The sequence below is a fragment of the Thunnus thynnus genome, chromosome 5, assembly GCF_963924715.1.
Source record: "Thunnus thynnus chromosome 5, fThuThy2.1, whole genome shotgun sequence".
In the NCBI taxonomy this organism is placed as follows: domain Eukaryota; kingdom Metazoa; phylum Chordata; class Actinopteri; order Scombriformes; family Scombridae; genus Thunnus; species Thunnus thynnus.
The window spans coordinates 30861132-30888622 of NC_089521.1; the positions used below are offsets into that span (position 1 = coordinate 30861132).

Genomic DNA, 27491 nt, shown 5'->3' on the forward strand with positions numbered 1-27491 from the left:
AGAAACTCCTCCTGATGAGCAGGTTGGCACCTTACATGGTAGGTGCCAACCTGCAATTTTCCTCTGAAATTCTCCTCTGCCATCAGTGTATGAGTGTGTGTGTGTGAATGGGTGAATGTTGGTATGTAGTATAAAGCGCTTTGAGTGTTTCGGAAAACCAGAAAGTCGCTATATAAATGCAGCCCATTTACCATTTACCATTCGTGACGCCAATTTATAACCCACGAGAAACATTTCCTCCCCATCCTGGAGAAAATGATGTTTTGCAGAAATCAGTTCTGACGCCGCTCAGAGGCAAATGGTTCTGTTCACAGCCGAATATAAAATCAATCAGGTTTGTAATGGTCTGCGCTGAGAGCATGACAAACACCCATGGCAGTGCTCAGCTCTCTGTACGCCCGCTCAGAAATACAGAGACACAATCATTTTCCTTAGCCAGCACGAACGGGAAATGAGAGGCGCTCTGTAAATAAGATATTACTCTACAGACGGCCGTATTCCCTTCAACAATTTTCCTTTAAAATGAGTGCCAATTATAAGCGAAGGGGTCCGTCTCCCCCGCAGCGTAGCCGTATCACATTTGAAATTTAAATCAGAGGTGATATTCTTGGCGGATGATGGATGCGGCTTTATGGGGGATTTTAACAAAATCCCAGGCGATGAGGCGAGTTGATACAGATCTGTTTCACATGTGGAGGACTCGACTGTCTTTTTGCTTTGAGGAAAAAATCCTCTCCTTCAAAAAGGGCTGCCAGGTAAAGAGGTGGCATTAAGATGGGAAGACAAACAGACAAAAAGGTTCGGGGGAGGGGAGGTGGTGGAGGTGGGGAGGTTGCACAGAGCTGAGAATGCCACGAGGACGGCTGGTTGAATCTAAATGTCAAAGTGTTTCTGCGCTCAGATGAACTTTACAGAACCGGTCTCCATTTCGCTTCCTTTTAGCTCTATATGCTTAGTGTCTGTCCAGCTGTGTGATGCCGCACATCTGGATTATTACCCTCCTCCGTCATTAATTCAGCCACAACACAAGAGCTCAAATCTGAGCAGCTCTCATCATCAGATGAAGTTAAATTACCTTTCAGAGCTGCTGCTGCTGCTGCTGCTGCCAGGAATAGACTTTCACAAACATCCCTTTCCCCACCAAAACAAAACATGTCCCTAACAGAGAGCTGCTGCCATCGAGGGGTAATTACGGAAGTGGGTTTGTCCTCCTGTCACCCGTCTGTACTCCACAAGCTGCATAGCAAACACCTCAAATGAAAAAAAAAAACAAAAAACTGACAGCGTCGTCCTCGCGGCATTTAAACAGCTCGGAACAGCAGTCAAATCTGTCAATTTCCTCCTGTGAAATCTCACTTCAGTGGGTCTCCAAGAAACCCGCGGGGCTGCAGCGTCTCAAGTTTGAACAGTTTGAATCAGTGTGTGTGTGTGTGTGTGTGACTTTTACAGAAGCGGAGTGTTAATGGAACCGCAGACGTCTGGGGACGGACGTCTGCGAGGAGGCTTCGGGCCTCGCGGTAGAGCTCAGACGAGGATTTTCATAACGAGCGGCGATGGCCCGTCACACGCGTTTTGATTGGACCACACTGCACCTGTTTATACGAGACTGTTCGCTTCACAACACGGCTACAGTTGAGAAACACTAGAAGCATGTTGTTTGTGATACTGGAGCAGGAACGTGAAGGAAAATGAAATCATGTAGGAGAAGTACAGATGCTTTTATAATGACAAAACAAAAACAACAACCTGTGCTTGCAGCCAAGCAGGAACTCAGTTTGAACTTGTTTCTCTATTACCAAGTAAAAAAAAAAACAGATTCTTCTTCTATGATTTCTGCATGGATTTACGGAGGTTTATTGTTGATGCACGTCAGAGATAATGATATCCTCGGGAAGTGTCAGTCACGCTGAACGATGTCAATATGTGTTTCATGAGTTCATCATGAGTTCAGTTACCGAGAAGCACAGAGAATATTTCTGAACGAGGCTTTAGATGAACCAGCTCGAAACTTTTACTCGACTCTGACTTTAAGGTCGTCTTCATTCGACCGGTAAAACACACACATTTTTAGTATTTTCAGTATTTAACCTCTAGCAGGTGAGTTCCTGTTTATGTTTTGTGTTGCGTGAAGAAAAAAATTGTGTTTTTCTTAACAAAGTTACTTACAAGACGGAGACGATGTCGCCTCGCTGGACCTGGTAGTTCCTCACGCTCCAGCGGTTCAGCAGGACCACGTCACACTCCGACCCCCCATCTGGGTTCAGGAACGGCTGCTCGCACACACACACACACACACACACACACACACACAGAGGTAGAATAACAGACAATTTCCTCAATTAATCATTTAATCATTTTGTCTAGAAAATACCAGGAAGTAGTGACTCATATGATTTCTTAGAGCCCAACCTGACATCCTCTAATATCTTGTTTTGTCACTAATCTCATGTACCATACTGGTCTGAATATAATACATTTTTTCTGGAAATTACATTTCAAATAGCGGGCGTCATCTTATATTAGAAGACGAGACAAGAGTTTGAGTATGTGCACTGTAAGTGTGGGATTAACGTTCTGCTTTAACGGAAATATTTCACTTTTATGAGAGAAAAGGCTTCAAGGATCTTCTTCTTGGATTAAAAGTATCTCAGGGAAACTTTCCCAGCAGGACGACTGTGAAAGTGTGTTGTACCTTTTTCCTAAAACAGCTGTATGAAAACAAGGGTCGTCTTATTACAGGGCCAATACAGTAATCCAAAGATATTCAGGTTCGAATAATCATTTCAGTCATTTTTCAAGCGACATCTTCTGTTTCTGGCTTCTCATATGTGATGATTTGCTGTTTATCTTCATTGAATTGAATATCTTGAGGTTTTAGACTGTTAGTCAAACAAACCGAAGGCTTCACCGCAGCCTCAGAGAAACTATGAATGCAATTATTTCACAATTTTTTTAACATTTCATAAAGTAAACAATGAATCAACTAATTGAGAAAATAATTGGAAAATTAATGGATAATGAAAATAATCATTAGTTGCAGCTGTGATTCAGTTTACTATTATGTATATGACACAGAAAAGCATCAAAACCTCATATCTGAGAAGCTAAAACGTGTGGATAATTGGTATTTTTGTTAACGCCGAGTTTCTGTCTATTGACTAATTGATTAATCGTTGCAGCTCTCGTTTATACAAATATGAGCAACATACAAATGTTTAATGACTCCCTACACAGTTTACAGTAAACATCCCACCCTCACATACCGTAGAAACACATGCAGTATATACTCAAAGCCACATGAGGTGGTGACTCAGTGTAACGTCTAACAGAGCAGAACTAAACTCTCTAAATATAGCTTGGTCAAAAGGTCGACAACTCGCGCACACACACACACACACACTGCACTAGGTTGCATTAAATTGCTTCTCCTAAACAAAAAAACACTTGTCTGTAGCCACACTGGTGCCCCAGTGAGGCTGTAATGGTAAAACATGGAAAAACAGCATTCAGTGCTGAATAAGGGGCTCCCATTTAAAAAGCCTCAACTTCTCTCTAGAAATACTAAGTCAATCATTGTTTTCAACGAGTCATTATGGTCTCAATCTCTAAATTCAGACCCAGAATAAGTGTGCTGGTGGTCAGTTTGTAAATTATTGCTCTGTTAATAAGATTTGAAGACTTATTGTAGCTTTGCTGTCTGCTGTGTGGGTGTTGATTGACAGCTGTGATTGACAGTTGGCTCACCTGCTTCTCCGAGACTCACACTGAGTGGGACTATTATCGCAATATTTCAGTTTAATGTTACTTGATTATGATACCTGCCCTGTTAGCGCAATTTAGCTAAAGTAGCTAACGTTAGCCCATTAGTGCAGCACTCGGTGTTCCCAGTAAGCTAGTGTTAGCTTGAGTCCAAGGTAGCGGTGTGTGTTTCCAGCGAGAGCGTGAAAGGTAACACCCCACACCTTTTATTTTGAAGGTTAAGGCTCCAAACAGAAAAAAATGGCGCCAACCAGAAGCTGCAACTCTGGACTTCAAACCGGCTCCAGTGCAAACCAACAGGTGACGTCACACCTCGCTACGTCCAGCTTTACATACAATCTACAATTTAAAGCCGTTAACTACACATTGCATACAGTATATAAGCCTGTTCCCATGTTATCTGTCATTTTAAATTGATTTTCTACCTTCATACCTTCCAGGCAGCCAGATTTCAATTATTTCATCATCCACTCCGACCACCTCCCTCTACGACTCCGGTGAGATACATTAAAAAAAAAAAGCTGTTGCCTGTGAACAGATCGAGGCAGTAATTGCATCCCAACATAACTAGGAAAACTATTTTGTAATATATATAACAGGTAATTTCTATGAGACAAGGTTGTCATGTCAAACCGTCAAAGTGAGTGTGGAAGTCCATTTTTCAATCTTTTTTTAAATTTGTCACAGTCAAACAGTTTCAGATTCTCTTTCCTTTAGTGATCCGCCTGATGAAACACTTCATCTAAGATGTCACTGTTACAGTGTCAAACCAAAGATCCTGAATATGACAGCGCTACCACAACAACAACAACAACAACAACAACACATTCATTATTCTTACAACTCTGTCTGTGTCACTTCTGCCGAGGATCCGCGCGTGACGAAGCCCGCTCACTACGGCGAGCGACGCCACACACGACGACTGTTTCATTAAACGGGGACGCAAGGCCATTTCACGCTTGCCGGCGTGATTGACAGAATATCTCTTATCTGTCGGTCCACCCCCCCCCCCCCCTCCAAAATAAATATGCATGTGAGTGCTGTCAGCCTGCGAGTTTATCAGTTAGAGTTGGATACTTCATCAGCCTCCCTTGCAGTCATATTTCACCATATTACATGCTGGATTGTTTCTGAAACTCCTGCTGCGGTGAGTCTGAATTTAGATGATGTGAAAAAATTTTGACAGTTCGGCTGCAGCAGACTGTCTGATTATTAATTTCGGGTTGGCAGAGAAGATGCAGGAGTTTGAGAAACTTTGCGTATTAAAAGGAGAAAAGTTTATGCAGCAGAGAAATTTCACAGAATCAAGTCTGGACTCCCTCCAGACTGTTTAGACTTGGGTTGAGACACACGATAAACTACTGGTGATGCAAGTCTGAAGTCTGAAGCTCATCTAATGCATGTTTTATGGTCCTGTGATAAAGTTTAAAGAGCAGATTGCAGGTTGGAGACCCCAGAATTTGACTTCCGCATCTGAAAAAGCTAAACCGGAAGTGATGTAGCGGGAGGGAGCGCAGTCAATTTTAAACAATAGGAAAATAATGGATCTTGATGCTAGTTGTGACACTGAAGAGGTTGTGAACGTGTATTCATATCAATATGACGGACCACAGCCTTATAATTACGAGCCCGTTACGCGTCAAAGAGACCAAGAACAGACCAGGGTCAGAAGAAATAACGGTCAGAGGAGAGAGATTCAGTTGTGAATACCTAACCTTTATGTCTTGTAAAACATTAAATCCTGCATTAACTTTTCACTTGGTCATTTTCACACAAGGTCAAGTATAACTTTTGTAAAAAAAAAAACTTTAACCTGCAATTTGCTCTTTAAGAATTTTGGGCCTCTGTGAGATTTCAGAGACCCAAATTTCGTTTCGTATTTGTTTTAGGTGATGGAGACGTCTTAATGGGAGGAGACAAACTGGGTCCAGTTGAAACCAGTTTCATGACAGGCAGACGGATTCTTCTCAGAGGATGGCGAGAACGGCAGCACTCGAAAAGATGTCCTGTAATTGGTTTGGAAGATTGGATGTATATATGAGAAAATGGGGCAAATACTTTGACGTTGGCCATGCTCCATGTTTAGTGCCTTAATCTATGCTTTGAGAAAAATACATATTTGTTTTGTACTTCCTTGTTTTTTCACCGGTTTGTTTGTTTTGTTCTGAATATCTGTGTCTAATGTACATGATGGAGGTTATATACGTTGAGGCCATTTGTGTATGTGATGATGATGAGCTGTGGGGTTTACGGTGTGGAGGGGGGAATATTTTATGATGCACATTATTTTCTACTTTGTTTCAGAAATAATAAAAAATGTTAATCAGTAGTAAAAAAAAAAAAAAAAAGGTAATTTATGAACCTCCGCTGAGATAATGATCATTAGTTTGATCATGCATGCTTGTGTCATAAATTACAAAGTCAAACAGTACATATTCATAACCATCCGTTACTCAGGAGCTCAGAAAACACTGTTTCCATGACGACAACTCAAACACACACACACACACACTCCTTTGTCTCTCTGTTTGTGTTTTTTACAGTTTAGTCCCTGCTGCTCTGTGATGATCCTGCTGCTAAAATCTCTTTCTTATCCGACTTTAGTTAAATGTTAAACATAATATCACTGTGATGACACGCTGACCTTTTGCATGTGACAAACAGACATACGGCTTATGTTTGGAAACATTTTGCAGTTTTGCTCAAGCTCTAAATGACAGAAATGATGTTTTCTGACCAAAGCAACAATTAGAAACTGAGCAGATTTTTGTAACTTTTTTTGACCTAATTTTATTGCAAAAGCTTTACTGGGTAAAGAACCAGCAGAATGATTAGTCCAGTAGCTGTAACTCTAGATCAGAGAAAACTCTCCTCATGGTCCCAAACACTCTGACAGAGCTGGATAAATCTGCCTTTTCCTTTCACGCCCCGCACACTTGGAATGAGCTACGAGGCATATTTAACACACAATCTTTACCCTCTCCTGACTCTCTTTAAAAATAGATTAAAATCAGTTTTTACAGAACAGTGTTATTGCTTTTAACAAGTGTCATTATTTGCTAGGAACCTGATCCCTTCATGTTTTGTTTTGTTTTGTTTTTTTGTGATGTTATTTGTCCTCATATATACTTCTATATGAAACCTTTTTATTGTTTTTTCTGCTGCCATCTTAAATAAGACTCCCTGGTAGAAGAGATATTGTATCTCAAAGGGATATTTCTGGCTAAATAAAAGGATAAATAAATAAATAAACCTGACGGCAGCTTGAAAAGGCACCGAAAGCACTGATTTATGTGTCAAAATTCCTTTATGCTCAGTCTCAATAATTTATCTAAAAAACCCCAGAAACAACACACACACAGCTGTTTCTCTCAGTTTCTGCTTTCACAAATGACCTCTTGTCCCTTTATCATTTCCACTGCGTCTTGAACTTTACAGCACAGACGGAGGAGCCTGAGTCTTTTATATTATAAAGACAACAGACGGGATGCACTGGGCCTCACTCACAAACAGCACGTACACACAAATCTGTGCTTAAACCGTACGTATGAATGTTTTAAGCACAAAATCCAGGATTCATCAATATGTTCTTACCTGAATTTGCTCTTACTTTGCGGACAAATTCAGAACTGCCTTAGACTGTCTTAAAAATGTGAAACTGCCAATAATACACATTTTTTTTACTAATTATAAAGTTAAGGGTCTAAGGCTGCATACAGGATTCGCAATCAGGCTCAAAACGGTTGTGCCGATGACATGTTTTCCAGCTAAATCTGCCTTTTCTGGCTTCTTCTACTTCTGAAACTATTGTTTGCATTTCACTAGTTTTTCTAAATTTTTATCAATGAGTGACAGCTCTCTGCACTGCTGCACCGCTCCCACACAGCTTTCCTTATATAGAGAAATGGGGGGCATGGTGATATGCTAATTACCTGTCAATGTAGAACGATTCTGATTCATTAATACACGCACGGCGGCAGTGCACACTTACCATGAATCTGACAGTAATTTTGCATGTGCAGTAATTTTGTGCACAAAGGAAGAACATTTCTACGTGCATATTAGTGAACGAGGCCCGTTGTGAGCAGCAGTAATCAGGACCACATTCACCTGGCGTGCTGTCAGACGGCATTATGGGAATATTTTGATGTCTAAACAAGCTAGCAGCCAGCAGCGGCCGGCTCGCTGCTGGCTGCCGGGGTCATTAGGTCTTCACCTTTTAATAACAGCAACATTTTGTTCAGTAAGACACAGAATAAAGAGCTTCGATACAACTTTCACATTCTATTTTTGCAGACTTCCCTGCTGTAGATATGAACATTTGTTTATGCATCAGACAGACTAAATCAAGGAGGATCAAAGCTTTTACATAAACAGATTAAACATGATAAAACTGTAACCGGAGTGAACTGTTTGGAAACAGAGAGCCGGTGTTTCTGAGTGAAAACATCTCATTTGTCAACTCACTTTTAAAAAAAAACAACCCGTGTTTGGTTCCATTAAGGGTTTTGTCTTTGCTGAGGTCGGCTTCGTGACCCGACATACAGAGAGACATAAATATACAACATGAACCAAGGAGCAACATGCATATTTAATATTCATGCTCATTAAAAATAGAGAGCAGATTGTTTTATGCATAATACAACACATGTCGAGGATAATGAGCTGCACGACAGGAAACAAACTTGGTCAAAACCCAACAGGCACGTTTTAAAAATCTTTTTACATCAGTGCTTCTTAGATTAGAAGAGTGCAGGTTGTTTACTGTTTGGATGAGACAGAGAGAGGCCATGCATGATGTGTTTGTGGAATTATCTTTCCTACAACACGGCGTCTTGTAAATACCGGTTTCCACTTTTAAAGGAAAGTGCTGCCTTTGTTCTGCAGAGGTAAAGCAGCTCTAACACTGGAGTAGCACTTTTCACTGTGACTCCTTCAAAACGTTTCATATTAAAAAACACTTTTGTTTGTTTGTATATTTCTCACACGGAACCACAAAGCAGCTATTTGTTTTGGACACAGAAACCGTTGTTCTCTTCCAACCGCAGACTGTATATAAAGATGGAAGCAGTGAGGTGTGACATCACCTGTTGGTTTGAATCGGAGCTGGTTTGAAGCACAGAGTTGCAGTTTACGGTTGGCGGCTTCTTTTCTGTTTGGAGCCGGGACCTTCAGATAAGGAGTGTTGCCTTTCACGCTCTGGAAACACACCCCGATACCTGGGACCCAAGCATGGATGTATTATAAGAGCAGCCAATTTTTCCCAGTGGACACTCGCGGTAGTGCAGCGAAAAATCCCCCTCCAGCCCAAAAAGGATTTTCCCTATAGACCACCATTGTAGAAGAGACGCCTGTAAAACTGTTGACAGGACACCTCGAACTGCAAACAACGTCAAGTATGACTCCTTCTATTATGAACTTTTGATTCATGGAGGAGAAAAGCGATTTAAAAATCCGTGACGTCATCACAATGTTAAGTCTATGGGCCGAGCGGGAACTAGCGGCCGGGGCTAGCGCGGGAAACACTACCGCGCATATTCAGTGGGCCGCACAACGCGGAAGCAAACCCGGAAGCTAGGAACTTTTTTTTGGCGTATGCGCCAGGCGAGTAATTCCTATAGGACTGAATGAGCTCCATTTTTAGTCCGGTATCCAGCTCTTATAGTACATTCATGGACCCAAGCTAACGTTATCTTACTGGGAGCATTGAGCGCTGCACACTTGGGCTAACGTTAGCTACTTTAGCTTAATTGCCAGTTCATTTTAAAAGCTTGTTATATTATCCATTGTGTCAAATCTTCATCTGAAAAGTAACTAAAGCTGTTACTAAGCTGTTAGCACTAAATAAATGTAGTGCAGTAGAAAGTACAATATTTCTTCTGAAATGTAGTGGAGTGGAAGTATAAAGTAGCATCACATGGAAATACTCAAGTAAAGTACAAGTACTTCAAAATTGTACTTAAGTACAGTACTTTGAACCATGAACCACTGAAATAGAGGATGTATGCCAAAACAAGTCATTTTGTCATGAAGCAAGTTGAAATAGAGAGTTAAGCTTCTCAGACTCTCTCGTTAGCAAACACCCAAAATGTTTTCAGGGTTCTGTGAATTTCTTGCTCTCAGTAGCTCTCAGTAAAGTTGTAGAATTTGCAGCCTCCTCTCTCTGCTGACCTCAGTAGACGTCTCTGAGGACCGACAGCGTGAGGTTTTTCCTCTCACACTCTGATTAGTAGATGTGTTGTAACGTCTCACCTGCATCGATGCTCCCTCCACTCGCGCCACGTAGGCGAACCGGTCGAGGACGGTGACCGTGACGGGAACGGCGACGAAGAAGCCGCTAACAAACGCTCGCAGGTAGCGCCGCCCCGCCGTTGCCTGCTGAGCCATCGCCTGGACGAGGAAACAATAAATAAAAAAAAACCATCAGCATGAACCATGACGACACACAAAGGAAACTAAACAGCTCTCAGGTTAGATTAGACTAGATTAGATTAAACTTCATTGATCTCTGTGGGGAGAGCAGGTCGATGCGGCAGCAGCAAGAGAGTAATAGAAAAATCACAAAGGAAACAAGAGCAGAGCAAACAGGGGAGCAGAGGACAATTACTGCACTAACATGTGATATGTGGAAGTGCATGAAAATACAACAACAACAATTGAGTTCATCCAACAACTGACTATAGGTAGTATTAGACTTACTTTCTGCAAAAAAAACAAACAATTGTACACAATTCAAAGTATGTGAAGTGTCTCCTTCCTCTTGTCACGGTAAAAAGGCAGAGTTCAGACAAAGACTTTTTCTGGCTCATCATCTCATTTTTCGGTCTCAAAATTCTCTTGCACACAGTGTTTCTTAGATGTAAAATCAAGGACATATATATATATATATATATATATATATATATATATATATATATATATCTCACAAAGGACAGAACTCCCCACGCACAGCCAGTATTTTCAGTCACATGCTGGTCGGTCACAGGAACATATAAAGGTGAAAATATAAATTAACCACCGCACACTGAGATGACTTTACTGTGACTTTATTAGGAGCGAACTATATAACATATATATCACAGTTATAGTCTTTGATTCTTTGTGTTGTGGACAGTGTTTCCTTGCATCCTGGTGTGGTCTATGTCCTGGAGGTCGCCTTTGGTTTGTTGTCGTGCCACAACACTGTCAATAAGCTCATCCACAGTTATCAGGAGTGAAGATAACCAACTCAGACCGCTAAGCCTCATATTGACCTCAGCTTCTTTTTTCTGCACAGAACAAGGATTTTGTTCCCTATAGCGATCTCTTCCTGACACGACGTAGCACAGGAGGAATGATTACTCTGTCAAACGCAAAGTTTTCATTCTCCGCAAAGTATTTTTTTCACGCTTGTCGTATTGATCAGACTCTGACTCAGACACTGTAAATTTCTCAAAGAAGTTTATCACAAAGTCAGTGTGATACACAGCAAATAGACCTGCATCCTCATGCATGAGCGTCGGGCCTCTTCCTGACACATAAATACTTTCCAGAGAGTGAAAACTTGATGCTGGCTACAGTAACCACGCTCTTCAGGGACGAAAAAAGATGTCACTCAGTGCAGCGGTGTGGCTCACTGATGTGTTTTTAATAGTTTTTGGACAACAACAGAGGCCTATGGCACAGAGGAATAATATATATCAGACTTTGGATGCACACACAATATTTCTCTGCACATTAGGTTTGTTGACAACATGAAAAATATAGAATATTGCTTTTCTAGCCTCGTCCTTTAAGCCATGTAATCAAGCATCCGTTAAGTCTCAGGCTGTTGACTAATTTCCAAAGTTAAAATAAGTTAAACTAAAGCACTCTAAAGTGAATGACTGTCACCTAACTTACAGGTTTGGGTCGTGTTATGGGATTTATATTAACAGGTCTGCATTGGATTTAGAGATAATGGCGGGTAAATGGCTCGGTTCCAGTACAGAGCTTTGTGGGTGCTGGTTCGCAAATTTGGACCCGTGCAGGACTTTGGCCTGAAGTGATGAAGTGAAACTTTACTATTTTGGTTCATTTGCTACTAAATGAACCTTGTGCTGAGATGATTTTGTCAACAAATACCAGTTGTACGAGACCTTCTTTGCATATCGACTGACCGTTGTGGGGTTCTGGCCCAAAGATGAGAAACTAAATCAGACATCTGAGGACGCCAAGACTCTTCACTGAAACCCGACCACCATGAGAATAAAATAAGAATCATAATATTCAAGCAGAATCCGATCAAAGTGATTTCACTAGAATCTGACATGGTTTAGTTAGTCTGATCAGTATCATACTGCCTGTGTGCAAATGTTACAATATCATACTGCTCAAGTAAATAAATAAAAAGGACAGTTTGGTCCCACATCTCAGTGTAACACTTAACATGTGACGGTGAAGCTTAATCACAACATGAGCCTGATTGACTAGAACATGCAGTAGCTCAGGCGTCACAAAAAGGAGTCATCTTTCTGTCAATTTTCAGAGCCAGTTTTGGCGAATGGACACTGAAAACACATCACACTGAGCGTGTTCTCCCCAGACACAGTTTTTCATCCACTTTGCTTTTCATGGCGCGCTCCAGGAAGCCCAGACAGGCGTGAAATGACCGACCAGCCGGCAGCAGCAGCAGCGGCCATGCACCGCTGCCTTCGGCTAACAGCTAACGGCCTCGCCATGGACGTCCGCTGTCCTCAACTCTGGAGATCTGCTACTGCTATTACCTCCACAACACAAGACTTCAAATGAAACATTATCAAAAACTCATTGTACTCCTTCAACACTTTCACTGTCAGTAGGTGGACATATCAGAAATAGATTAGAGAATCCCATTCAGTGCAACTACATTTCCCCCTGGAGAAAACTCTTTGCCACCTGTAACTTGGACCATGTCCACACTAAGCCGGGCCAAATTGGTGAACACCTCTTTTTCCTCTCTGTTTTGGCCCCCCGTCCAGACTAAAACAGCGTTTTTCTCCCCCCGAAAATGGGGCTTTTCCAAAATGGCCTCCAGAATGTGTAAAAATGAAAATCCCTGCTTGGAGTTGTAGTGTGCACGGAGAGAAAACGGAGCTTTGTAGAAACGCTGTCATATGGCAGTGGTGCATTTCATTGGAAGAGAGAAGAAGAAACACAATGACAACAATGGCTGACGGCTTCACTGGAGTGTTGTTCTCTTTATTGTCTACTTTGATAGCTTGTTAAACATAGTTATCTACCACCTTTCTCTGCTGAAACTGTTGTTATCTGAAAAAAAAAATGTCAAGAAGCTGCCGCAGAAACGGAAATAGTTGTTTTTACTCAAAAACAGCTAGTAAGGTTTAGCTGGTTTAACGTAGACGTAGTCTGGGTTTCTACTAAGGATGTGTAGAGATGCCAGTATTTGTATTTGTATCTGTATTTGTTGAGGCAGCAAAATTATTTGTATCTGTATTTGTATTCGAATAAAAGTGGAAAGAGGCTTAATAATCCTGTTTTTGTATTTATTACGCTTTTAATTTTAGAAAATTAAAGTGTTACAACAAGTAGACGACTGCGTTGACTACTGAGCTAAAACTTTACTCATCGACTCATTGCAGGCAGACCTTTGAGTATTTATACACCCATAACTTCAAAGGTGATTCTTGCTTTGCACTTTTCATTTATTGACCATTTTTTACAACATAACTTTGTGGAAAGGAGAAGGGGAACAACAGGTTATGGAGAGTCCCTTGGGAACTGGTATTTGACATGTTTTTTTTAATTTTTAAAATATTTGTATGAAACAAATATTCGTAGAAAAGTCACTATTTTTGCTTTGCCGAATAATGTCTTTGTATTCAGGCACACCCCTAGTTTCTACAGGGTTTCTTCCACGAGTGCATGTGCAACAGTGGGGTTAGCTGTATGGCAGGAGGAAAAGAATAAAGAAATATTAAACAGTTTCAACTTTAACTTCATCGTCCCAGGTGTGTTCAGTAGTCAAGCGGATAATCACATAACTGCAACATCTCCAGTCTGATTCTGGCAGGGGACCTTTGTTGCATGTCTCTCTGTCCTCGCATTTCCTGTCTTCATCTCTACCATCAAGAAAATGCAAAGGCTGCGTCCAAAATCGCTCCCTCATTCACTCGTTCCCCACCTCCTACATAACGCTCAATACATAATACTCAACGGTTTACTCTACAGTCAGCAGTAAAGTCATTTTGTGCAATCTGTAACAACAGTAATTTTCACATTGATAAAATGTGGTGCAGTGCATCGTGGGATTGTTGGCAGAGAGCAGTGTACACATTGTGGACACTACATTAAAATCCTTAAAACATCATCTCCTCCTTCTCCCTCATTAGCAATTACAGAATCTATGAATATGTAAATATATTTCATTTCAGAGGTTTTCCTGCTGGACACCAGATGTTTCCTACTTCACTGTAAAGGCCCAAAGTGATAATTGATGCGTCTGATTTGACGTGTGTCAGTGATGATGATGCTGTGGTGAAGTGCAGGCATCAGGTTTTAAAGGCCTTTTTTTCTTTGTATTTTATATATTTGCATTATCTGGATGCAGTGAATGAATGAAAAGGAGAAATGCTGAGAAACCAAGAGCGTCTGTTTCCACAGTGAATCATCTGTTGAGTGTTTGATGGTTAATTATTTGTGCTGTAGGATGTATAACCGGCGCGAAATAATCAGAATATAACATCTCCTCGCTCGATTACCACCACAGTCTCTCTCGCATGCTCTCTCTCTCTTTTTCGGCTGCAGGAAGAACAACTTTGGTCACTGGATCCTCATTTGTCGGAGTAGGGGGCGTCAAGGCAGTTTGATTCACCTGATTACGCTTTTGGTGCACATTTAAAACAATAAGTGTATTTCAAAACGCGTGCATCAGAGTCCATTCTCAGTGTTTGTGCACCAGAGGCTTCAAGTTTACACATCACACTTGTGTAAATTACATACTGGACTACGATTGGCTCCAAACCATTTACGATGTCACAAATCATGCTCGTAGGCCCGCCCCTTAAAATACGATTTTAAATGAGCTCAGAGAAACTTTCCACCTTCAGCAGACGAATGTAAAAACAAACTCTGCACATTCATCATCCTGCAGAGTGAAGCTCAAACATCCGACCGAAGGAAGAAGAAGACAAACACATTTTTGAGAGGAGGAGGACTTTAACAGATCGCAGAGAAACAGACGTCTTTTTAAATCTGATTTTTACAGCGTGTGTATGATGTCTGGTTTGACAGAGTTATGATTTTCAGATTAAAGGCTATGAATTTTGATGAAAATTGCATCCCTCTGGCGAAAAAGAGTCAAGTACTTCCTCTTTCTAACCTGCATAAATGGTATTACTCCAGTTATGTGCGGTTACAATATGCAGCCCTTTGATCGAGGCTACTGTAATAAAACACTGAGGTTGTAGACATCACAGATATACACACACACACACACATACACCAAGAAACACAGATGTACAGTGATACACACACACACAGAGAGCTCCATCCTCCTCAAACAAAGGAGAGTGTTCCCAGCCTCAGTATACGTTACGTCCTATTAACCACAGTGATCTGCCTCCGCCGGGCTTTGTAAGACATCAGTTACCCACCATGTGCTGGAGGGAGGATACTCCAGCACCGGAGCAGAAAATCTATTCTAGCATAACAATCCATCCTGACATGAGCATATTGCCATTACACTTCCATACAGCCCCGCCGCATAATTTCCCCTCACAGAGAACAAGTGTATCATCAGAGGAAGCTCGGCGCAGAGCTTCAAGGTTTCCGCTCAGTTTTACAGTCGAGTCTTTTTTTTTTTTTGACGCCGACACCTCGGAGCCCCGCAGCGCTTATATTAAAAAACCGCCTCGTTTCCAGCGGTTTCCTGTCGGCACATTTAAGCGAAGTGGCTGACACAGCAGGTGCCACATCACAGTCATGCTAAGATGAAAAATGACTCTCACCTTGTTAGTTAAATGTCCAGATCATAAAAAACTGTTGGATAATGAAGCAAAGGAGCAGATGAAAAGTTTGAGTCTTTGAAAAACATCATGTTTCCTTTTAGCCTAATAGTCTGTGTCTGTAGGTGCACACACACACACATGGACCCAATGACCTCTGACCTCTGGCATAACGACGTCAAGGAAACGTAGGACAGGACTGCAAACGCAGCCTTCTCACCACCAGCCACAGAGAGAAAATGGACAGTTTTGGGAATGAACAGCTTTGCACCAAGGATCCTATTTCTTCCAAAACACACCTGCTAGACTATAAACCTTTACAACTCTTCGTCTGGCTGTTGCTCTTTTTCTGCTCGCCGGCTTGCCGACTGCTGTCACTTCTTCTTTTTCCTCTCGGGCCTTATCAGCCGGGATGGCCTGGCATCTCGGGCGTTGTCCTTGTTTTTCTACAGCTGAGAGCTAAAAGCTCCAGAAGAGCAAAAGACCACAAAGCCACGAGTCAAGCCACACCGTTTACCATTTGAATATATATTATCTTCATAATCTCTTATTTTGTTGGTGTATTTAAACTTTTAAAGACTTTTCCTTCTGATTACTTTAGAGCTCCTTGCATCCAACTCTGCAGCCTGCCTCTGAATGCACTGAGACTGTGTGTGTGTGTGTGTGTGTGTGTTTGTGTGTGTGTGTGTGTTTGTCCACTATGTGACTGGATTCATCCTCCTGAGAAGCAGTGAACCAAAGCTGTTTCACTGAACCCCGCTGCAACAGTTTTCATCTGGCTGTTACCCTGGCGACCCCAGGATCACACCAAGTTCGCCCATCATCCAGCCTTCATCGTCACGGAAACAGCAGGAAAACCATCTACCGTGCTTCTGTCTCAGGGTCGATGCAAGAGTTATTCAAAATTACATTTTTATTGGATTGGATTTGACTTGTTTTTGATAACATTCATTCATGGCAATAACTTGTTAATTTAATTTACCCATTCATTCATTCTTTTAGTTGTATATATACACATCTTTCATCCCTTGGTAGTTAAATAAATATCTTGTTTTAAAGCCGAGTCGTATCTGTGTATGGAGGTCATTATATTCAGAGTTTATGACTTTCAGGTATAAGACTGATTAATTTAATTATTTTTCTTCCGAGGGAGGTGGTGCATAACATTAATTCCAAGTGTAGCGTTATTCCTACAATATACAGCTTTTAAAAAAAGCGAAGCACCTTCACACTACCCTTTCATTGCTGGAGCTTTAATTAAAAATCAATCTTATCAATAATCCAGAGGCATCACAGAGTTTTACTGCTCTGAGGTGAAAACTTTTATCTCCACACGGTGAACTACAGACACCATGTTTTTAGAGTACTACTATAGTTTTTTTTTTTTTTTTTTAAGTTTAAAAATCGGCTTCTGGGCGTTGTTCCTGGGGGTTTGACACGAACATGAACAAGTCTCGGTTCTCTTGGTTTGTGGAGAAAAAAGAGGAGAAACTGGTGGAGTTGTGAAGTGAACATGAGCGCCTCTTTGATGTGTTTTCCCATTTGTACCGAGATACACTGGAGCAGGAAGGAAAAAAAAAAGTGGACAGAAATTGCTGCATGTGAGAAACGTCATCGTCTGGCCGAGCCAATCGGAGGCAGAGCAGGGCGGGTCACGCCTTCGCCAAAGTAGGATTCGTAAATTTGCATCCTGAAGCTAACGTTAGCTACTACAATGTTTGCTATTAGCCTACGATTTAACCATAGTGTCAGCTGAAGACTGCGAGCTTCAATCATATAAATCTGGCTGTAGTGCTCCCTCTCTGCCTTTCCTGTGTGTGTGTGTGTGTGTGTGTGTGTGTGTGTGTCAGAGTAGGAAATTAACACCCGCCACCAGCCAAATACTGCTAAAATATGAGAGTGGTTGGTAGATTTCAGACATAAAATAATGATTTAGTATTAAGTGGCTGGTGAATTTGAACATTTATCTGTCAGGTGATGGTAGATGTTCACATTTTAAAAAGTTATTTTCCCACCCTGGTATGTGTGTGTGTGTGTGTGTGTGTGTGTGTGTGTGTAGGAGGGCGATTGACTTTGTAGAGGTGTTCACAAGTTACTCCATGTTTACAATCTAATTAGAAAACTCTGAATGGCAGGAGCGGCCCTGCAATCCATCACACGTATTAAAACAGAGGGACAAAGTTAATGAGGGGTGTAAGATGTGAAAACTTTACATAACCTAGCGTCCATCCTTTGGCTGTCTGACAGGTTTGTGTGTCACTACACCTACTACTGGTCTCTGTATCTGGGACAGGGCCGCCACTAGGAGGCAGCAGCCAGGACCTTGTTAGAGTCCCTCACACACACACACACACACACACACAACAAGCACTGCAGGCATCAACAGCATCGTGCCCACTCATGACTGACTCACAACCTCAGTAGACTCATCAATGAGCATAATGGACCACTGGTAGTAATGGTTTAATCAGTGTGATTCTTGAGGCAAGAAATTATTTTTTGATTTATCAGTGTAACTTACAGTGCAGGTAGCGATGACTCAAGATAGTGGACTATTAAAGAGATTCTTCAACCTGGACTCTCTTCTCCCATCTTTTTGAGTCTAAGTGAATAATGGGGTCAACAATTTTTGAAATTGCTCTGATATTGAATGAGATCGTCTCAGCCAGCAGCTGCAAAACAGGCTGCGATGTAATCCTTTAAGAAGCTGAACCCTGTCAATGTACGTCCACTTAAAGTGTTTCTGCCACTGACAGGCTCCGACTGTTATTATTATAAGTGTCTGACAACATTACGGAAAGGACTACACAGAGAAATAAATATTTCTTTACCTTTTTGCTTGATCCGATCTGTTATTGTGTCTCGCTCTGAAATCTCACGAGTTGAGTTGTTGCAGGAAGAAATCGGTGGAAACATGAGTGAGCGTTGGAGAGAGGAGCGCCAGGATGAGTTTGTTGTGTACAGAAAGCGTCGCTTAGTGTTAACTAAAAGATTTTCAAAGTCAAGGTGGCCTCTGATCTTCTATATAACTGTGACAATGGATGTCAACAGAGCGTATTAATGTTGTTGCATCACGTGAAAATGGAAATGTTTTGGCTATAGCAACATCTAATTAGTAGTATTAACAAGACAGTAGCTATAACTATGTTATAGATGGTGACAAACTGTGAATTCTTTATAGTTACAGTAACTTTTTAAGCCAGCTGTGAGTCTGTCTTCACTATTTCAAGTATCTCTCTTTTCTTCAGTCCAGTTTGTAAGGTTTGGTTGTTGTCTTGGAAGTATGCTGTCGTTCCCTTGTGTGGCTTGTTTTGCACCAGAGAAGTGTGATGACTTTGAAATGACCTCAATCTGAAGCATAATTAAAGAATCACACTTATGATGATTTGTTTGTCTCGGGGAAAATACTGCACATCTTATTCTACTAATTAGATATGTCTGTCCTGTGCGTGAAGAGCAGCTTTACAAGGCAAAACCAGCTCAAAGCTGTGTAATATTAAAACATTTCACACTGCAGCAGCATTTATGCACTTTTTTGTTGTTCACATTCACAAGACAGGCTGATATTCCAATGTCAGCATCTTAGTAGCTAATGTTCCAATATGTGTATTTGTCTGTGGTTTATAGTGACTTACATGAACGTAACATTTCCGAACATCGGAGTCGGATGGGAAATAATCTCAATAGGAATCTAGTTGTAGTCTTGCAAGATTAAATACTGTTCCATTATCCTTCTACATAGCTGGAGTCCTTATTTCAATCCAGCAAATCAAATCTTTGCATAAAGTGAAAACATGTCGTTCTATCGTTGGCAGAGCAGACGGTCACACTGAGCCTGATTGCATACTGCTACTCAACACAAGAGCCACTGACTCTGAACAACAACCCACATTAGCTTTCCTGCTAAAGTCTCCTTCTTATCTAACTTACAAACATGAACACACGTCTTGTCCTGCAGCTTAGCTTGTTGAACAAGTCTCCAAACAAACATTCACCAGGGAGAAGTGCACCGCTAACCTCAGTTAGCATGCTATATAGCCAATTAGCTACTCAGCTGCAGCACATTAAACTTGTAACATACCTGCAGATGTCACTTTGAATCTGTTAGATGCTGGTTTGGTTGTTGCTCTTCAAAATCCCTGTTAGCGACACGCTGTCTATGACTTGTAGCTACAGCAGTTTCTTTACTTTGTCTCTGTTCTTTGTGGTGTAACACCAACATGTCCCCCCAGCTGCTGAGATGAAAAAGGAGCATTTCTAATAGGCATTCAAAGACCTTCTTTCTTCCTACTAATAATATATTTTTAAGAATCATTTTTTTACTCCAAAAAAGAGATTTAAACAAAATGTGATTTCAGCTGGATTTGCAATGATAAAGAAAAGCCACTCGCCCCGACAATCAAAGGAAAATTTGATTTGATAAATAACTGTGACAACAACTTATTGATTCAAAACTGTATGACGGTCCTTCATCTTTGATTCTATCTTCTTAAATGGTTTCATCAGCAATGACTTAAGAGTGCTCCACAGTACCAAATCTATCTGAGTAAATCACTCAAGAATGTGTGTTTCTTGGTCTCGCTGGAAAAGAAAATCCAAAATGTGACTTTGTTTTTCATTTGTTTGTGCTAAAGTGGAGCGTGAGGAGAAAGAGCAACTCACAGCTCCGATTGCAACAAAACTCATTAATGCTGAAAAACAGAAACCAAAGACAACGATGAGGTCTAGGCAACACACCTGAAGGAAATCATGAAGAGAATAAGAATGAGAGATAATAGAAGGCCTTTGTAGGATTATTCCTCTCTCGTTCTGTGTTTGTGGTCCACAAAAACGCAGGCTGTGGTTCTACAGTTTTTGAATGAGCTGCCTGCCTCGCTGTGGCTTTGTTTATGACGCGGTGACAACTGCACTCCACCACATTAAAGTGAGCTCCACTGGGGGAACAGTCTTTATCAAGTCTGCAGAAAAGGTATTAATATTGTCGACATAGTGACAAACGAGTTAATGCAGCACATCTCTCTCTCTCTCTGCATTGGTATTCATGCCAGCATCCAATATGCAGAAGCGGCTCAGTAACAAGCTGTGGCAATAGACTAGACAGGTTATCATAAACAAACACTTATTGTGGGTTATTAGACTGCGGCATCCACAGAAATAAGAGCTCCTGCTTTTATATCAGCATCATAAAAGAAAAGAACGGAGTAAAAGAGTGGCGTGCCATGTCATCTGAGGATGACAAGGCCTCTTTTGTCTAAAAGCAGCTTTTCACAGATCTGTCAGGAGCTCAACAAACCCAATTCCACTAACCGTTTCCAATTTATTCAGATGAGCCTGATACAGAAGGTATAAATATCAAATTCACTGAGCGCAGAGCACGGGGCAGACCTCAGGTCAGCATATCAGCCCCTATCAAGCCAAGACATTGTGGTGTGCTTTTGCTCTGATTACAAGAATTGAATTTCTGGGTCTCTGGGCTGGACTCCATCTCAGCCGGTGACTAATGTTGGCGCTCCACAGCTTTTCCAGACCAATAAATCCACAGGGGAGGATGCAGCAAGGCAGCAGGGACGCTGATTACAGCCGGCCGCTGCAAGATTTCCCCCCAAAAACCAGCTCCGCTTCTGCCTCGGCAGCAGTTCTGGGCTTTGCAGGGGGAAGCAGACGGGAATCGTATAAAAGCCCTGACCCACAAATAAGTTGGATGGAGACTTAAGAAAGTGAAGAGCAGCAGAGGAGGAGAAGGGCAAAGAAGAGGGCTATTGACACCACTTCATTAAACTTACTAGTTGACAGGCAGCTGCTAATTAGAATTTCAATTAAGATAGAATATCATACAAATGCAGTCTACAGAGTGCAGCCTTTAAAGGAGCAGTTTGACGAGAAGATTTATAGCACTCTCATATTTGTCTGTTGTGTGCATTAACTGATTTTTTTGTTTTTTTTGTACACAACATTGACATATCGTCAGCTTTTGAGTTGTTGGTTATTTCTACATCCAGGAGTTATGGAGCAACATTATCATTCATTTGGAGTCGTGTTGATCTGTGATATTGGGCTGTACAAATAAAACTGACTTGACTTGAGTTAACTATGTTCACCAGTTAGTCGCTAACTGTGTCTGAGAGCTTTTTCTCTGAAAACAGCTGCCTGCTGCGACCCAAAACGACGCTATGAGAGCCCTGAGAGTCAACCAGAACAGTAAAGTTGCAGCCGGACAGATAAATAAATGAGCTGAAACTCACTATAAAGCTCCGTAAAGGTTCATCGCTACGAGCCACAACCAACACATTACACACTGTCAGCTCATAAAGTAGTATAATAAAAAATATTGATTATAGCTGTATTAAATGGCTACAGTCAGTAACTGGTTAGCTTAGCTTAGCACAAAGACAGGAAACAGCTCACCTGGCTTTCACAAATAATAAAAAAAAAAATCTTTAAAGCTCTCTCATTGACATGTTATGTCTTGTTTGTTTAATCCATACAAAAAACATGTGAAGTGTAAAAACGACAAATCGCCGTTTTATGTGCTGGATTATTTCTTGGCTCAACCAGTAACTTCCTGGAGTCTTCACTGGCAAGAAAGATAAGTTATTGGACGCTGTGATAACTTTCCAGAGTTGTAAAATCCTGTCTGAGTATTATACACATCTGCAGTGCCTTCATTTCCAAGGATCTGTGGTGAGCTGGTGGCTTACTGGTGAAGATATTTACCACATAACCACGATGTCCGAGGTTGGATTCCAGCTTCAGACCTTTGATGCATGTCATGGCCCGTGTTTCCTGTCTCTCTCTGCGCTTTTGAATAGCATGTCATTTTAACAGGGGGGCTGTTTACGATTCACATGTGAAACATTTGAAGATCACATGTGCTGATAAGTGAATGAAATGGTGAAAAAAAAATAATAATAATAATCTTTTTGCAGAAAATTATAACCCTACCTCTGCACCAACACAGAATATAATGAACCTTGATGGCAGCAGTGAGTGATTGTCCTTATAATGACGGACTGAGTGCATTTCTTTTGTCTGTGTCTCATATATCCTGTCAGATACACTTATTGTCATCTGTATGTTTGTATAAAAAAATAAATAAGAAATGTCAGTCAGCTTGGTGAGTGCACTATAAAGCAGGAATCTGATGCTCTGGAGGAGGGAGGGCAGCAGCTCTGCTGATTACATCTGTAATATGTGACATTTAATGAACTCGTCCCTTTCAGATTGTTATTTGGTTAGATTCACCTGGAGACCCAGAGACCTTTAAAGGATATGGCTGGAGATTTTCTATATTTTTCTTATTGTGATTAAATCTCATGTTTGGAGCCAAACCAACAATGAACTGATTTACTTACACGTATTGTGTGTGTTTCCAAAGCCTGATATATCTTATTCCTCTGTGCCGTAGACCTCTATTGTTGTCCAAAAACTATTAAAAACACGTCAGTGAGCCACAGATTTGATTGATCATCCTAGTTTGTTTGGAAACGGCTCCAAAGACTAAAAATAGAGAAAAAATTGTAATTCAGGAGACTCTCCTTGTGTGGCCACTGAGCATAAACAGGAACGTGGTTCCATTTACAGAGCTTTGCTAGCTTGTTGTGCTAATATACTGTATAAAAATATGGATGTAGTTACCGTGACGTCGCCCGTCTGTTTCTGAAGAGCGGTTTTGAAGCTCAAAGTGAGCCGCTCCGGCCGTAAAAAAATTCACCCCACGTACAGTTGTCATGAAAGGGGAAATTAGCTTTAGGGACCAAAACCGTTGTTTGTACCAGGCTGTAAACATGTTTATTTCTGCTGTAAAGTTGGGCATTTTAACATGGGGGTCTATGGGGATTGACTCGCTTTTGGAGCCTCAAGTGGTCGTTCAAGGAACTGCAGTTTTTGGCACTTCTGCATTGGCTTCATTTTACAGCCCCGGAGGTTGTCGCTTGGTTGTGCTACATATCACAACCTCTTGAATTTATACTACATTATAAATTTCTCAAAGAAACTTCTACTTTAATTTTTTTCGGCTGATCAAGAACAGCAGGCAGACATTTCTATGTTCTCTGTTGAAGAGCAGCTGAGACTGACACTAAAAATGACAATTGCTGGTCCACCTTAAAGGTCAGTCCACCTTTAGGGAGCCTGGTCAGGTTAGGCTGACCCACTTCAATAGCTGCAGCATTTATTAACTGACACACTGTAGTCTGCACTGTACATTTACTGCCAGACTGACGACTTACTGTTAATCTTTTCCTCTGCTCCGCTCACATTCACCACTTTTATACCGCTCGCGCAACCACACGCTCACTACGCACACATATTATGCACTGCACTATTCCTTAACAGAAGGATGCTACCCTTATAACAGTACCCTTCACATAGATGTCCTTTGAAGAAGGAGGAGGGATGTTGGGTGTTATCGTGGCTGCACAGTGTGTAAGTGAAAATCATTAGTAGCTCATTTATATTAATGATCGTGTGTATTCTGCACTAATTCAAACCTCTTGATAAGTCAATATTTTGACATTATAATGAGTTACTACCTCAAAGGTTTGACTTAAAATGTCAAAATGACTACATACAACATTACGCTGACTTCCCATGAGTATTATTGTTTCTAATTTTGTTTTGTTTTTCCTGTCAGAAATGGACTTCCAAAGAAAAGCAACAAAGATATCTCCCAAAGCGGCAACAGCTCTAAAACAAGCGAGGGAGACGAGCAGAAAGTCTGAAGTGTCCTTTACAGTCGGGTACAGAAGCTGCCTTCATGTTCAGGAGAATCTAAAAGGCCAGAGCTCCAGGATGTTCAGTAAATGTCACAGTCTGACCGGGACCTAAAGTTCACCTCCGCCTGCTTCCATAAGTACGAGGTGGCCACTGAAATGGAATTCCCTCTTCTTATCACTGAGACTTTTTCAGCGGATTACCTATAATTACTGGCAGGACAGTCTGGCATACAGCTCAGACCTGAGTTCAGCCCCTTCCTCCTATACAGAGCTTTTATCCAGACAAAAAGTCAGCAGCTCTTATTTGTCTCTCAGACAGCTGAAAACACTCCAAACATCACAGTGAACATTACTGACTTCCAGATAAACAAGTCATCTCTGTACTCTGTGCTTCTCTACCCGCCGCACAACTGAAGCTCTAATTACAGAATCCCATTATCAACATGAAAGAGTTTTTTTTTCCCATTAGAAGGCCCAGAGCCGGCAGCAGATTGATTTTTCCTGATGAGTGCTTCATTAAGTAGGAGAGGCGTCTGCAGATGGAGATCTGACGGCTCGATGGCCGGCTTCGAACGCACAGTGCTGCGAGGAAATAGTGCATTGGAAGGCCCTCCTAAAAATAACATGATGAAATATAAAGAACTGCTAGCATCTCCTAGAGGCTGCACCATTTATCACACCACACACACAAACACACACAAAAAGTTTTGTACTCATTTAGCTAGTCATTCAGACAGGATAAACATCACAGGAAGAAGTTGGGAATTAAATATTCTCTGTGCTCCTCGGTAGTTAAACTCATGGTTCTGGATGGCATTTTAACAACAGAGAGAAGATGCTGCGTGAGGTGAAGAAGAGTCAAAAATCATCCTTCTCTGAGTCATAAGTCAGTCAAATCTGAACACACAGACATGAAACACATTGATATCATTCAGTGTGACTTACATTTCCATCAGAAATGTGCACGTTTCCAGCTCTATATTTATATTCTGGGGCTCTACTGGAATATCTTTGCATGATTTACAGTTAAAAACTCCTTATTTATCTTATTCTGGCTCTAATTGCAGCCCCTCAGTTCGGCCTCTGTATGAAACAGGTCCTTTTAGCTCCTGTCTCTTTAAGGCCCCGCCTCCTGATGAGCTCACTCTGTTCTGATTGGTCAGCTTCAGGAAGTTTCCTTCAGCTCTGGAGGTTACGTAAACAAACAATAGTAGAGGATTTCACTTATTTTTCTCCTTCTTTAGTCAAAATATAAACTTCTCATATACATCTGTACATGTTGGAGCCTGAATCAGATCCAATCCAAAATATGCAGGTGGACAACGTGAACGAACCGTGGAACAACCTTAGCAACAAAAACTACTGAACAGACAGTAGAGAACAGAAAGTACAATTACAAAGGGAGAAGACTGAAGTCCTGGCTTTTGACTTACAGGCAGCATTATAGAACTTTGACCATGTTTAACATCTGATGTCAAAACAGTGACATAAAATCACAAAAAGAAGAATATGTCCCCTTTAAATAGGTCTCATTAGCCCCTTAACCTCATCTAAAAACAGTGCTGAAATTGGTTGATTGAAAGTGAAGGAAACATTTTGATGTATCGGTCTGGAACGCATGAACCAACAACGTTTTTTGTTGTGTAATTTGGAGGATTTGTTGGTACAAAAGTACATTTGTCCTGATCCTGGTGCTCAGGAAAAGCTGACTGAAAACATTAGGATTCATCTTCTTGGGACCATGAACATCCACAGCAGATTTAATGATCATGTAGCTGCTAGTGGTCCAAATATTTTGCTCTGGACAGACTGACCCACTGACATCGCCATCCTTTGGCCTCTAACGGGCACCAAAAAGTTGCGTCAATGAGCGGGACACTTAGTTTGACTTTGAATTAGGTGCTCATACCAAATAAGTCATTAACTGGATAATCTCTTTAACCTCATCACTGAATATTTATTCATCTCCAGACAGCCGTGTGATGCCGGCTATGACCGTGCTCACTCAGCCACAGCTGAGGTGATTATTGGACGCTTGTCAGCGTTGACGATAAGCTGGGAGGATCCAGGCCCACCGTCCGGGCCACAAATGGGATTTATCTCTCATGCAGAACATCAGACGTGGCTCTTTAGGCCACGACAGCAGAGAAAGCATTACAGAAATCCCTGCTTCCGCTCACCTTGGAGGCCTAATGGGAAGTTTGGGCCACCAGTGATGCAGTCATTAGCTCAGGCAGCCAATCAGGTACACAAATACAGGCTGGAAACCACTTAACAGCACAAAAATTAAACAAATAACCAGGCTGAGCCACCGCTGAACATATTCCCCCATGTGACTGGTTCTGAAGGCAAATACCAGATGTCAAAACACACTCGTCAGCAGATGTGACAGTAAAAATCATGAGTGAAAGGAGAAAAAAAACAATGGAGACGTTACTCTGAGTGTGATATTTTTGATAAAAATGTGTCTTGGTTGTTCCAGAGCACTGCATCTGCCTCCCTGCTGAGGTTATTTAGCAGCCAAACATCACAGAGCAGCAGGAGTCTTCACCAACGCAACACATCGCAACACAGTTTAACTCCACATAACACGTTACAACAAAGGGACGCTGCTGGGCTGATGTCCAGGTTCAAGCTTTCATTCAGATTTTGTCCAGATTTGTAAACTAGAACTGCAACAAGTCAATTAGTTGATCAAGAGAAAGTTAACTTCCAGCTGTTCTGATAATCAGTTAATCATTTTGAGTCATTTTCTAAGAAAAGTGCTAAAACTCTTTGATTCCAGCTTCTTAAATGTGAGACTGTTCTGGTTTCTTTAGTCGTTTATGACAGTAAACTGAATATCTTTGGTGTTGTGGACTGCTGGTCGGAATAAAATGAGACATTTTAGGTTGACAGACCAAACAACTAATTGAGTGATCAGAAAAATAATCAACAGACTAATTGATAATGAAAATAATCATCCCTATTTTCACTGTTCTTTTACAGGGTCGAGAGGCTGGAGGGGGGTTGGAAGCTTAGTCGACACGCTCTGGACAAACAGGTCTCCAGTCTG

General features: G+C 41.3%; 1 protein-coding gene across 3 annotated transcripts in view; it reads right to left on the reverse strand.

The window, feature by feature from the left end:
• The window catches only part of immp2l (inner mitochondrial membrane peptidase subunit 2), a 165343-nt gene that overhangs the window by 132806 nt on the left and 5046 nt on the right, over nt 1-27491 (reverse strand). For all 3 annotated transcript variants that reach the window (XR_010928486.1, XM_067590694.1, XM_067590695.1), the window contains exons 2-3: nt 10012-10149; nt 2167-2270 (exon numbers count right to left, since the gene is read on the reverse strand). Coding sequence is in view for 2 of the 3 variants with exons in the window: in XM_067590694.1 (XP_067446795.1) it covers nt 2167-2270; nt 10012-10146 (239 nt within the window). In the remaining variant the exon portion in view is untranslated. The remainder of the gene's footprint in view (nt 1-2166; nt 2271-10011; nt 10150-27491) is intronic.